This window comes from Rousettus aegyptiacus, unplaced genomic scaffold (assembly GCF_014176215.1).
Source record: "Rousettus aegyptiacus isolate mRouAeg1 unplaced genomic scaffold, mRouAeg1.p scaffold_m13_p_4, whole genome shotgun sequence".
In the NCBI taxonomy this organism is placed as follows: domain Eukaryota; kingdom Metazoa; phylum Chordata; class Mammalia; order Chiroptera; family Pteropodidae; genus Rousettus; species Rousettus aegyptiacus.
This window is the reverse complement of record NW_023416307.1, coordinates 8,340,093-8,354,160: the sequence shown is the minus strand read 5'-3', so window position 1 is coordinate 8,354,160 and position 14,068 is coordinate 8,340,093. Positions and strand designations below refer to the sequence as shown.

The 14,068-nt window shown below is 36.5% G+C and overlaps 2 protein-coding genes across 2 annotated transcripts; both read right to left on the bottom strand.

Annotated features, from left to right (window-relative positions):
* Window positions 1–660: 660 nt before the first annotated feature.
* On the bottom strand, window positions 661–1,278 carry LOC107519560 (keratin-associated protein 27-1). The gene has a single exon (XM_016162353.2). It carries the CDS (start codon window positions 1,276–1,278, stop codon window positions 661–663), a length of 618 nt encoding a protein of 205 aa, XP_016017839.2.
* Window positions 1,279–8,261: 6,983 nt separating this feature from the next.
* LOC107519530 (keratin-associated protein 13-1-like) lies at window positions 8,262–8,822 on the bottom strand. The gene has a single exon (XM_016162326.2). It carries the CDS (start codon window positions 8,790–8,792, stop codon window positions 8,262–8,264), a length of 531 nt encoding a protein of 176 aa, XP_016017812.2. The 5' UTR covers window positions 8,793–8,822.
* Window positions 8,823–14,068: the final 5,246 nt, after the last annotated feature.

Here is a 14,068-nt window from a genome sequence, read left to right as displayed (position 1 = left end):
TCTTTCACTTTTTTGAGCAATAGAGTCAATCTCATAGTTAATTAAAAAAATGTTGTGACACAGCAGATAAAATAGTGAATGCACAGTGAGTAGACACAGATCGAAGCTGTGGTTCGTGTTATTAACTACATGGGCGACCTCTGATAGAGTTGAACCCAACAGAATTTGTAGGACTAGATGGGCTTCCATCTCTTTAAACCCATCTAGTCCTATAAATTCAATCCACTGTTATGTGGATTTCTGATATCAGTAGTACCTTATACTTACTATTAAATTATTTATTATATTAAACTTAGGTTTAACACTATACTTAAACTCAGTGCTGTGTTTCCATAGATAATGACTGGTAGTCAAAGTGTAACATTGACTTTTTAAGTACTCATGTTAGTCCCCGGTTGAAACCTTTATTTCCTGTAGCAAATAGTGTCCTAGTGACCTAAAGTAGTTAACATGTTTTCTAATCCCAGCTTAGCACCAGAAAGGCCCAAAAGAGAAAAACTATATATATATTCCCTTTGGAAACAGTAGAAGACACATTCATTCACTTACAAATACATGCACAATGATGAGTATTTAGAGAAATAAAAGTTTCTAAATATCTCAGGAATTAATTAATCCAAATTACAATATATTCTCTCTCCTACGCATTCTTCACATTCTTCACTTACTAGACAATTGTAAACCACCAGTAACACAGCAAGTTGGCTCATAACCATTAGAAGACTCCAGAAGTTGTGTTCCTGATGTAACAGAGACCAGAGGTCTGCAGGAACTGGACTCAGGGCTCCGAGTTTGGCACTGGCTGGATTTGCACTCCAGAGTTTGGCAACTCTTAGACACATAAGTCATGGGTGAACAACGCTTTGCCATGTAGCTCACAGGTTGATGGCTCTGGATCGTAAAACCCTTTTGCTGGCTGCTCCCCGATTGGCAAGGCTGAGAAACACATTTCCTCGCTGCCGAAGAACCTCCTGATTGGCATATTGTTTTTTCGCATGTCCTGGAAGGAGAGCAAGTTGTCTGGACAACTGTGTGGAGGCAGGCACTTCGTACACCGCTATCCTCTGTGCACAGTTCCTGTTCACAGCTGGGTACTTTGCTGCTGGTGGTTTTACTGCAGGTTTCTTGAAATTCGTCCAAGAGCCAGGTCCTGCCGTGGCAGCTGCTGGGTAAAAAAAATCCATTTTCGAAACTTATAGAATTAGACCCATGTACAATGGCAGAGAGTGGTGGGACATTGTAGGAGCTCCCGAGTGAGTAGCAGTGGCTCTGGGCCATATTGTTAAAACCCTTGATTGAAGTTGGTTATAAAGACCCAACATGCTGGATCTGAAAATTAAATTCTTTGCTCAGGAGATTATATACTCAGAAACTGGGTGTTGGCTTCATCTCAAGACTCCCTTCTACCTCATGGCTTAAGCTAATTTGAAGGTTAACATCTCATTAGCACTTTATTTAGTTATATATGAAGGTGGCATCTTATGAACAAAGAAGCCAGTTCATTTTGAATCTTTAAAATGGCTTTCATGTTAGCCCCAAAGGTGACTCATCAGGGCTGGGTTTGTCAAATATGAGTCCCTACTTGTCACCCAAGCTAATTTTTTTCTCGTAGTTCCTTAGTCACTAGGACTCTCCATATTGGTAAATGGACAATAATAAATGCCTGTGGAAACAGCCAGTTGAATAGTGATTAATATTCAGCATTGGAGTTTTGAGAGATACCATCTTGACAGAATGTGATAAAATGATCAAAACATTTTTAGTTAGAATTCAATCCGATTGAGCCCACCTTCATTCTACTCAGATCTTGTTATGCCCAATTGAATAAGAGAGAAGGACTCTACAATAAAATTCCTTCTTGCTACTGTTCACCCAAAATACTGAATGTGGCCATTGCTCTATTAACATCTTTCCTTTTGTATAACATTTTGTTTTCCTCATCTTGTAGAAGGCAAACTTTGAATGTTGCTTCTTTTTAAAGCTTTTTCCTGATCTTCCTATTTAGAAGTCATTAATTCTTCCTCTGAATTACCAATGGATTTTGAATTATTCTTTATTATGATATGTTTTATACCAAGTAATTTGCTTACTTCCATTTGTGCTTCTCAAAAATTGGTAATTTGCCTCTGTAACAAACGTGTTTTAGATATGCTTTTTATTTTTGTTTATTCAGTGTTTTATTTTTGGTCTGCAGGATGATGATCAACTCCTACATTTATCATATTAACATGTGATACTTACCGTAGTTTCACACTCAAAGCACAAGATATACCAGAATGGTTTCTGTAACACATTCTATGATTTACTTAGTTCAGCTTATGAGGATGAAACGACAGAAATTTATTTTAAACATTGCACTCCAGAATCCCTTTCTTAGGTCTGAAGAAAACCAAGAATATGCAGTAACTTGGAACAACTCTCATGCAAACTCTTCCTTGATATATGCTGAACTGGGGGTATTGTATATTTAAAAGGACTCATCTGAATACATTCAGCTTGAGAAACTGTACACTCAACTTGTGTTTATAACACATACAAGTTATTTATAATTTCGAATGGCCTCTCTTGTGTGATTAAAGATCCTATTATGCCCTCCACATGAACTCTGCAACAACCCATTTAATTTTTATGCATATTTGTATTGATTATTGCACAGAGGCTTCCACTATAGCTTATGACTTTCCTGCTTATATATTAAATGGATTCTCATTACCCTTAGAAAAAGATCCATTCCCCTTAGTGTGGCCTACAACACCTTGCAAGACCTGGCTGCTACCGATTTTTCTATCTCCAAATCTTATCATTTCTCTCTATCCAGTTGGCTCCATCTCTCAGGACTACACAGCTCTTTGAGCATGTAAAGCCATTCCTTGCCTCAGAACTTTATGCATGCAGCTGTCTGTTTCATTTCTTCACTGCCCAATTCTAGTCTACCCACAGCCGTTCTCCCCATCTTTTGAGCTTCGGTTTAAGAGGTACCCCTTATAGTGGCTTTCCTTCACCGCCCCATTTGAAAACAAATTCTATTCTCAGGATCTATATTTTTTTCTTTCATAGAACCTATTTGTTTATGATAGTTTTATTTGTTTCTTCATTGTGCCTTTGCCATTACACTGTGAGTTTTGTAAAGACAAGAAGTATGTGTATCTTCCTCACTATTGTATTAGCCGGCAGTATTGGGCACAGTGGCTGGCCGGCACATAATAACAGCTCCATAAATGTGTTTTTAAAAATTAATGACTGAAAAGTGCTAAAGAAAAATGTATTGAATTTCTAATTAACTATCTGAAGAGATACAGCTCTGAAATCTTGACATACCTAAAATTTCTAAGAATTGACAAGAGTTCAGAGCTTAAAGAAAAAATAACCATGCCAACCTTTTAGCTACCTCTTTGTGAAATAAGAACAAAATTATTGAGGAAGCCACTTATTAGCATAGCACAAGCTGAGTCAATTATGTTAAATTAGTGCTTGATTGTGTATAGGCATGTTTTAAAAAGCTTTTACTATAAAAAAAGGCATGACTTTTTGTTGTCAGTACAGAGCTGACAAATTCTGAGTGGCGAAAGCAGGACATTGCCTAGGCCAGCTTTCGCACAGTTGTCTGCAGCAGAAAGCCTTTTTATTAACCTCAAAATGTGTAGTGAATTAGTGAATACCTGTGCAGTTCTAAATCACCAAATGTCAGATGACAACGTTAGGTCCATCATTTGTGAATAAGGCCACTCTATGAGTACTTTTCTCTTTGGATTAGGGCATTAACTTGTACATTCTAGTTAATTGAGTGCTGAATTAATAGGTGTTTCAGCATACGATTTTGAATCAATGAGTAAATACAGATTTTGGCTGGTGCTGGATTTAAAGAGGGGAGTTACCTGGCTTATTACTATGGAATGACATAGGCTAGGACAACTGCTCACCTTGCAATTGTTTTTGTGCAGCCTACTAAAAACTAAGTTATTAGTTTTGTAGGCACTTGAATAATGATAATTATGAGGTCTATCTCCTAGGATTCTTAAGACATACGTAAAAATAGCAATGTGATTGCTTGTGATGATGGAAACTTTGCTACTAACAGGTTAAACAATTCTCTGGGCTCTCTTGGTCTCAAAGAATACAAATGATTACAGCTGCAATGGTACCTCCTAACTACCAGAGAGTAGATATTCATATTTGCTATGGATTCATCTATCATTAAATATAATGATTGTATTATAGTAAATTAGCAATTAAATACAAAAATTCTAGAGTCAGACTGCCAGGATTCTAAGCCAAGTCCTACAATAACAAACTATAATCTTTAACATTTCCCTTAAATGTTGATGCTTTAGCTTAATTTTTAAAATGAAAATTAGAAGATTACTGACCTCATGAGGTTGTTTTAGTGATTGATGATATGACATATATAAGATTGCTTACCACATATTGAGTGATAAATAAATAAAAACAGCAATTATTTCTGATAAGCTTGATTCCATTAATTCACTGCATGAATCTGGACAAGTCACTCCGCCTCTGGGTATCTTATGAGATAATGAGTTTAGATGAGAAGATCACTAATGTCCTTTCCGGCCGTCACAGTCTATAATTTCCTATCAGAATCTTGATATCTTAAAGTTGAAAAGGACATTAAATAGCATCTTGTCAAATCCACCCACTGAATGAAATCTGCACTTTTATTTAAGACACCTAATCTTTATTAAGATTACTTATAAAAATTTTAAGAGCAGAGACCAAAGACCGAAGTCTATTCGTTGACACATATGCTGATAGAAATCCATGACTTTAAATGAATAGTCCTATTGTATTTGAGAGTAACTCTGAGAATATATAAAAATACTTTCTCTGGCAAAGAAGACATTGGTCCATCTCAAAAGACTATGTTGAGGGGAATGGCTAACTTCCTTTATATACAACATTCTGTAAAATAAGCCAAGTACCATATAACTCTTCTCAGACATTGTAATGCATACAGAAGAATGTATCTCAGGATCTAGAATATCCAAAATTATGACACTGTGACAATAATAATGAACCTTATGTGGAATATGGAAACGGCCTCTTGCCAGCTTTATCTGTTTCTCATGATAAACAGATTCTCCTAAAATATGATAATATGAGAATTCACATGTGACATTATTTCTTCTCTGAAACTATCTCTAAATAATTTTGCTTCTTGGTAATTTACAATTCAATTATATCAGACTTTAATTCAAACATCCACAAAAGATAAAATAAAGAAATTTGAAAGGATTATAGTGTCTATATAGCCCTTAATGTGAAGTAATTAGAGAAAAGAATAAACCATAGCATCTCCACCATCTGAGCATCACGGCTCATATTTTCACCCTCTTGCTCCATTATGCCTTGGGTGTGAAAGTGTCATGGTTTATTCTAGTAATTATGCCCTTGCTGTTGTTTCTTTCCCAGATGCATTTATTCTGGCCCTATGAGGTTAGCTTTTGGTGAAGTTCTTTTTTTTTTTTTTTTTTTTTGCCTTTGCGGGATAGAGAAATGTACATTTATTTTTGAGTTCTCTTACTTCTTCTTTGGGTACTGCAGTTGCAATAATGTGCCATTGAGATGGTGCTAAATCTTTTTTGATGATAATGATGACCAGAGGATTATGACATTGATGGCAATTAATTCATCTAAATAGAGCTTAACCAGCAAAAATGAACACATATTTGATGTCATTGACATAAAATATCCTGAAGACTGCCATTCTAGTTTCATTTCATTCATGTATTAAATTAACTTTTATTGGGTATTTACTAATGCTAGATTTTGTTAGATAAGATTCTTCTGTGTTCAGCGAGGATATAACAAGGGAAAGCAAACAAATAAAACAGTACCAATTAAACAATAATACCTTAAATATTAAAAGTAGTAACTTTTTAATTAGCAAAGCTATTAGCATATGTAATGCTAGCATTGCGTAAGGAGCAATCCACTCTGTTGATCATGCATTTACTTAAATAAGTGAGAGACTAGATAATATTTCCTTGGATTTTGAAGGGGAAAAGATATGGCATTCCTTCTAGAAATACTAGACTGTATAAGAGCTCAGCTCTACATAATTTATTCAAGAAAATGGAAGTAGGCAGTATTGATGGAGTGCATGTCGGTAGAGCAAATCCTTTGGAAGAAGGACTGAGAGAGGGCAGAAGGGGGCTACAAATGACTTTTAACATTATATTAAGGAGAATTTATTGGGGAGAAGGATTGTTTCAGGTTTTAAATGTATATTTCATTTAGGAAAATATCAGCTACAAATAACAGAGATTATAATTCAAAATGATTTAAGTAATAAGAAACATATTGGCTTAGTCCAGGCTCTGTTTCTCTGCATGTGTCTTGGTTTTATCCTCTTCCATGTGATGGTTTAATTTTTAAGCCATATGCAAAATAGATACAGCATTTCACATATAATATGACAAAGTCGAGAGGAAGAGACAGTTGCTTTACTTCACAAGAAAAACTTTACCCAAAGCACCGATTCACAACATTCCTTGTTTTTCATTGGCTTAAAGCAGATCGCATGCTCCACCCTGAACCAATCGCTAAGGATTAGGGTGCCCATAGACTAGCCAGATTAGGTTCTGAAACCTGGAGCATAGCCATGTTCATTTTAAGGACTGACTATGTTTAGAAAAGGAGAAATACATAAACAAAATCCAGTTCTCATTGGAAGAAGAGAGTGAAGGAAAATAAATGTGAGGACAATGAACAATGGACTACCCACATCACATCCACTTACATATTTTTCTTCCCACTTACATATTTTAAGATACAGATGACTGCACTCTCTCAAACAAGAGAATTTGGTAGGCTATCTAGATATTATATCCAGATCTAAGCCTAAGATATCAAGAGATAAAGCCTTCTCTTTGAATTCAGAGTACCTACTCATTTCTAGGAGTTCTCATGTGACTTCTATGAAAACAGATGGCCTTATAGTGCAGTCACAGAAGGAGAAGAGAGTTAAGCAACAACATTAGACATAACTCTTAGAAATTTTACTTGTTTTTTAAAATAATAAGATGCATACATGTTTAATGCCATCTATACTTAAGATGTTTGTTTTATTGCACCAGTTACTGTGGTCAGTTAAAATCATGATCTCATGAGAAAGGGGCTCACGACAAGTATTTTGATAATTTACTCATCTAAAACAGCCAAGTTAGGCCTTGCTGATGCATCACTACTGTTTCTGGAACTTTTCTTCTTGGACCAAACCCATTAGTAGTTTCACCAAGATAAGCTGTCCTGATTAGATAGACTAAAATGACCATGCACATGAAGCAAAGCACAATATACCATCACAAAACATGCCTCTTTAGAATAAAGATTAGTTTAGGCTGATTATTTTTAATAAACAAACATAGGAAAAGCTCTGAAAACTGAGTAAAAGTTACCCTTTTGTAAGAGAAATTTACATTTATAAGGAAAATTATTCATGTGTAAGGATGTCTTCCTCTCTGTACTAGGAAGAGGAGGAGGACTAAAGCAGTAAAAACTTTAATCAATGGAGAAGACTTGTATTTAAATCTGTTTAATAACATTATCCTTGTTTCCTGTGCTTTCCCTGGCATCCTCCGGTAACTCCCCTCCCCCAACATCTTCTTTTGTCTTTAGCTGGAAATGTTATTTAAGGTGGTAGCTGATTCCATTTCAGGGAATTACTCAGTTTTCCTGGGTCTCTCTCATGTATGCAGTAGGTATACATGTTATTAAACTTTTTTCTTTTTTTTCCCCTGTTAATCTATTTTTTATTATAAGGATGCCTCAATGAAGAACCTGGAAGGGTAGAGAGAAAATTATTTTCTTCTCTCACACGCGCAAGAGTTTAAGATAATCTTCTTCCCAAGTTGTTATTCTATCTGCCAAAATGCTAGGAAACTAACTCTGTGTTGTCAGAGAATTCTTCTTAACAGGAAAACTCCTCTTTAAATTAAATATTTATTTTTAGTAAAAGAACAGTAAATTTAGAATTATCAACAGGCATCTTTCTTTTTAATTAACAGTAAGACATGATCTGATATCAGATTAAATGAGTTTTATTTAAAGGGGATAACTAGAGAAGTAAGTGGGAAAATAAAACAGAATAGAAACAAAACTGGTACTCTGAGATAAATGAGTTTAATATTAATAGACTTTTATTTAATTATCACTCTTCTAGGTAGTAGAGCATAGACTTGCCAGATAATAGCTGATGTTGACTTTGAGAGAGATAACTGTGACATCTCAGCTTAGAACCTTTAACAGATGGAACAGTAGCGGAAGCCAGAGCTACAGGTTGGTTGGTAACAAGAAGCTCGGTAGCTCCTAGAAGCCAAGTAGGTTGGATGACAGTATCTGGATCCACAACCCAGAGAGGAGAAGCCACAGACCCCATAACTCAGGGGTCTGAAGACACGAGAACCACAGCCCAGGGAGTAGCAGTTTCTGGATCCGTAGCCCATGGAGCAGTTGCTGCTGGACCCAGAGCCCAGAGACACAGTGTAAGCTGACCGACAGGGGCTGCAGAGTGTGGAGGTGCCTGGGCCATAGCAGGACGTCTGGCAGGGGCCGGACACCACACAGGACGTCTGGCAGCTGGTGGGCTCACAGCAGGTCTCCTGACAGCCACGGTAGAGAGAGGAGCTCAGCTGGCAGGTGCTGGGCGAGCAGAAACCAGTGCTGTAGACCAGGTTGCTGGGGTAGGAAGAGCCACAGGAGGAGCGGGGAGAGCTCAGGTAGCCCCCAAGGGAGCGGGAGGAGAAGTTTCCAGAGCAGCAGTTGTAGGACATGTCGGTGGGAGATGTGAATTCAGCCGTGTTACACTGAGGAGATGTCCTGATCTCCCAGCTCTGTTTGTATATATACCCTCACAACACTGGGTGTGATGTGTGATGCAGACCTTCCCCATTCTTGTGCATGTCTCACCATGAAAATAACAAATTAACCTGGGCTATAATTATAACTGATTATAACTGAACACATTCATGTTCTTAACTGCTATTTAATTATTATGGTTTATAGAAGCCACTCTGCTTCTCTCTCTCTCTCTCTCTCTCTCTCTCTCTCTCTCTCTCTCTCTCTCTCTCTGAAGAAGGTGTGGATTGCCTTCAAGGACAATGGTCGTGATGCAGATAGCACCATCCCTTCTTCACCGAGCTTGCCTATGGGGATTTTGAGCAAAAGTGTCCAGATTGTTACCGAATATGTATTCCTAATGGTCATCAGCACCTGTGCCCAATTATTTATATATTTTGTTAAACATTTACTATGTGTAAAACATTGAAAGTTGTAGCATCTTTTAATCTGTGCAATAACCTTATGAGATAGGAATTATCTCAGTAACCCAGACATGTTTGTCTCCAGGATCAGCAGGAACCACAGTGCTATGCTGAGAACCTAAGAAGCTCGTTCTTTCTGCTCTCAAAAGCATATGAACAATGAATACCCAGGTTATAAAATAACATTTCAGTGCGATAACACTTGCATTTTACCTCCTTCATGAAACCCCCAAATACAGTCGCTGAAGGAACAGTTTCTTAATTCCTTTAGTTATATTGTTTTGATATTTGAAGTTACTGTCGAGAGTTACCAAACTATCTTCTATTTGTCCTCTCTTTTAGCTTATCATCGTTAAGCAAGACATGTTTTATCCAGCATGTAATTACTGGATTCTTTTTCCACGTGAAGCAGAGAATTCTTTGGCAAACACTTAGGCTATGACTGAAAATAATTGCTAAAAGCTGATATACCTCGGGTGCGTTGACTCCCAATGAAATACATTTGCAGAAGCTTGAATTTTAATAGTGTACTAACCTTTGCCAACTCAGTTGGGAGTGAGAAATGAGACACCTTAGAGAGTGATTCATTTCACTCCCTGCTGAGCTTCTCTTTTGCTCATCCTTCTAGACAGACAAAGCAACATAAAACTCGCCTTCGTATTAAGTAGTTAAAATTATCCTTATCAGTATTAAAAAATCAGTGGCATATAGAAAATCCTGGAATTAGAGATGTCCTTTTTTTGTTTTTGTTTTTTTTTTTTAACTTAGTATCATATCCAACTTCTGCCTTAAAGCATCTTTTAGAAATTAGAAACCAAGAAGCTATTTATGTAACTGGATCTTTTCTGTGTTTCAAAGATTATTGTTTTTTTTCCTAATCTTTTATCATTTTTCATAGTATCTGGCACCAAGGGAATAGTCTGCCCATTTGTTTACTTACAGATTTCTACCAAATGTATTCCTCATGTCTCCAAATCCTTCTCATACCTCAAGGCCAAAATCAAATTCCTCGTATCTGACAGGTGTTTATCTCACCGAAGCGTTAACCCTTCTGCCATATGGATGTTGGCATTTTATAAGCTCTTCATTTGGATGAACTCCCACAAACATCATGGAGGAATTAGAAGGGATGTCTTTTGACATGGGTCATGCAGATTAAGATTTCAGTTGTTTGAACTTGCAGAGAAGTCACATGTGTAGCAAGAGGTGAGTACACAGGACTTCCTCAGGAATAGCAGCAGAGCTTAATTTTCTTTAACCTGGCATCTGGCACACAGTGGATGCTCCAAAGTATTGAAAAAATGAAGGAATGTATCAAATCATTGATTTTTTGTTTTTACATCCCTCCAAAATAAATATGTGCCCATAAATCCTTTTATCTTTTAAAAGTTACCTTTAATCCAACATAAATATTTCTTTCATAATTAAAAATAACTCTGAAGTTAATCATAACTTGTTCAGTGCTTAAAGTGACCCTAGATTTTGGTCCTCAATTCCCATCCCAAGCAAAGTCACATTTGGGGCCTTGACCAATTATTTTTTCCTTTCCATTTGCTTCATTGTAACCTATTCTAATGCTTCTGTTTTCTCAGCCTTATAAACGTGGTCAACCTTCTTCAACCCCAAAATCGTAAATAGTATCATTTCTTCTATGATTAGATAGCTTTTTTCATTTTTAAAGATAAAGCCTTCTCTAAAGATCTGTGTGATCAATTTGTCAACTAGCTCACTTCTTATAATCTTCAATAACCATGTGATTTCTCTTCGGTTTAACAGTCTTTTGAAATTTCACTGATATTGTTAACAGTGGCTCTATGCTGCTAAATACAATGGACATTTTTAGGACAATCTTAGTTCATTTTTAGTTCATTCATTTAATTCATCATTTAGTAGATCTGTTTAGCTCATTGCAAATTTATTGTTTCTTTGTCTAAAAAGTATAAAAAACTGACTGGTTCATCATTTCAGGGAATATGATCATTTACGATCTTGTGTCAATTTTAGTGTTAGTTCAGCCATAAGAACTCAAGAAGGGTAGAGGGGGTAATTCTCATCCTTCCAGATAACATATTTTGTCCATATGGGGAGCTATATCCTCCTCATGGCTTAAAATACTATCCTTACGCTATGACATTCAAATGTATATTTCTAATACATGACTCTTTTGTTAAAATTTAGAGACAGATATGTAGTTATTTACTAGCTATTTTCATTTGGAGTTTTCATAGGGTGTTAAGCCTTTATGTCTATGAAATTGAACTTTTGCTCTTTCCTAGGGAGAAAAAAGGTTTTTTTTTCACTCATTGGCATTAGTAGCATTTCCACCTATCTAGTTAACTCAGAAGCCTTGTAATTCTCCTAATATATATAGTCCTTTATAAATACTGTCATTCTATCTTCCAAATTTAGCATAAATCTATCCAGTTCTCGTAATGCCTTCCCTCTAGTCTCGGGTTTCTCAACCTTGTCATCACTGACATTTTGGACAGGATAATTCTTTGCTGTGGGGATATCCTGTGCATTATAAGATATTTAGCAGTATCTCTGGACTCTATCCACTAGATGCAGTAGTGCATAACACACACACACACACACACACACACACACACATCATGACAATTAAAAATGTCTCCTAAAATTATACCTCAGTTTCAAAATTAGTCTCCTTCAATCTTTACTCTCTCTCTATCCCTGATTGATCGATCTTAAAACAAAAAGCTGGTCATACCACTCCCCTGATTAAAACCTTCCATTGTTTTCTGATACATTTACCCGACTTTCTAAATCCTTTGCCTGATTTGTGTGATGGTGGCTCTGCCCAAGTCTCTAACACCATCTTGACACCGTACTTTCCCTCTCTCGCACACTGCCTCTGCTCCACAATTAAGATGTCTCAACTTTCTTCCTACCGGAAGGACATGCTATTTTCTCTGCCCTGAATGTTTTTTCCTTCGTCTGGATAGTTAAGATAATTAAGTCTTTCCTCACTTTCTAACCACCATATTCCAGGATAAATTAGGTTCCTCTGTTCTGATATCTATTATCCCTGTCCTTAATTCTGCCATTTTTGTAATCTATTTTTTTTTTAGACTGTCCTTTAGACTAGAGTAGTGAAACTTAAATGAGAGTTTGTTATCATCTGCCATGAGATTTATAGTGCATGTCAACAATGCTTTTCTCCTTCATTAAGAAATACTGCACGATTAAAAACATCTGCCTAATCAATTTGTAGGTTTAGAACCCTGTTGTTTTACTTTGGTCTATGACCCGCCCATTGAGTGGCACATCTCTAACTATAATCTCTGACATGGTGAGGGGAAGCAATAAGTATTTTCTTTCTTGTTCAATATTCAATTCTCAGCTCAAGAATAGTCAAAGTTACATAGTTTTTCTCAATAAATATTTAATGGACAAATTAGGATATTGATGGTTTTATAGTCACCTAAATATCTTCTATCTTATCCTTTCTCTAAACAGCCTATCTTTTGCTTGATGCACATATTCTGTGGGTGTTTTAAGAAAACAGTAAACCCAGCAGAGGTTCAACTGCCCTTACAAGCAGTCTCCTAGCCCAGACCTTCCTCTGTTCATTTGCACACTATCTTAGTTATAGTATATCATCTATGCAATTCTGAAAACAGGATCCCTGGGAGATATCTATGACCTCCCTCTTCCTCGCTTTCCACATGTGGTTGAGGATCAGCATATTTTGGTATTTTTTTTTGTCTCCAAAACACATTAGAATCCTTTGCTTTCCTATCTTGTTGTAACTCAGCTATTTTGCCTCTGTTATTTATTGAAGGTGGTCCTCAGTGTGCCCCCAAGAATACAGTCTTGCTTGTGTCGACTTTATTTCCTATACATTCATCAGAATGTTTTTCTAAAAGTCTATGTTGGCCTTTTCAAACTCAAACTTAATTTCTTAATTATTTTATGCAAGCCATCTATCTTATAATCTGACTCTGATTATTTCACACCTGGTGTCTCCGTACCTTAATTTTATCTTCAAAAGGTATCAGATTGCTTTAGCTCAGCTTAAGACTGAAGGCAGTGAAAGAGTTGGTCAGGCAAAAGGGTCTTATTTCAAGTTCAGCATTGGCAATCACTATCAGAAGAGAAGAGATGAAAGAAGAGGCTGGAGACAGACAAGAGCCTGATGACAAAGGGCTTTATAAGTCAAAGGACCAAAAAGCTCTGAAAATCAAAAACCTTTTCTTAGAACTAATTTAGTGGCGAAAGATCACATGATCTGTTCTATTTAGATGGGATCACATGGATCAAGTGAATGAAAACTATGCATATTCTTTTTTTCTTCTTTTTAGTGTGGATATCTTTATGTTTCGCCTCAGTAATAAGTCAATATGATTGGCTATGGGTTTTGTCCTAGATACTACTTGGGGTATTATATAATATACAGTTTATTCATTCTGTTATCTTTCTAAAATTTGAAACACTCTGGATTCCAAAACATATCTGTCCCATTGACTTAAACAAGAGAATGTGGATCTGTAGCAATGAGAAGTCGCTGATAGGTTATAAATATGGATATACCTAAATCAAATTTGCCTCCTACAAAGAAGATTCTTTCTGTACTGTGAAGATGCATTGAAGGGTCATACAGAAGTAAGAGTGGGCCCCAGGATTCAGACCCTGGCAGTATCATTCGATAGCCTATATTTTTAATCACTGCACTTGGCTGCATCTCATAAAAATGGTCATTAAAGCCCAGGAACATGTGTTGATGAGATGAGAAGAGGGTGTAGGATGTCACCCTGAAAAAAAACCTT

What these genes read in the sequence shown, in the direction of transcription:
- LOC107519530 (XM_016162326.2), bottom strand. Translation starts at nt 8,792, where the DNA reads ATGTCCTACAACTGCTGCTCTGGAAACTTCTCCTCCCGCTCCCTTGGG.
- LOC107519560 (XM_016162353.2), bottom strand. Translation starts at nt 1,278, where the DNA reads ATGGCCCAGAGCCACTGCTACTCACTCGGGAGCTCCTACAATGTCCCA.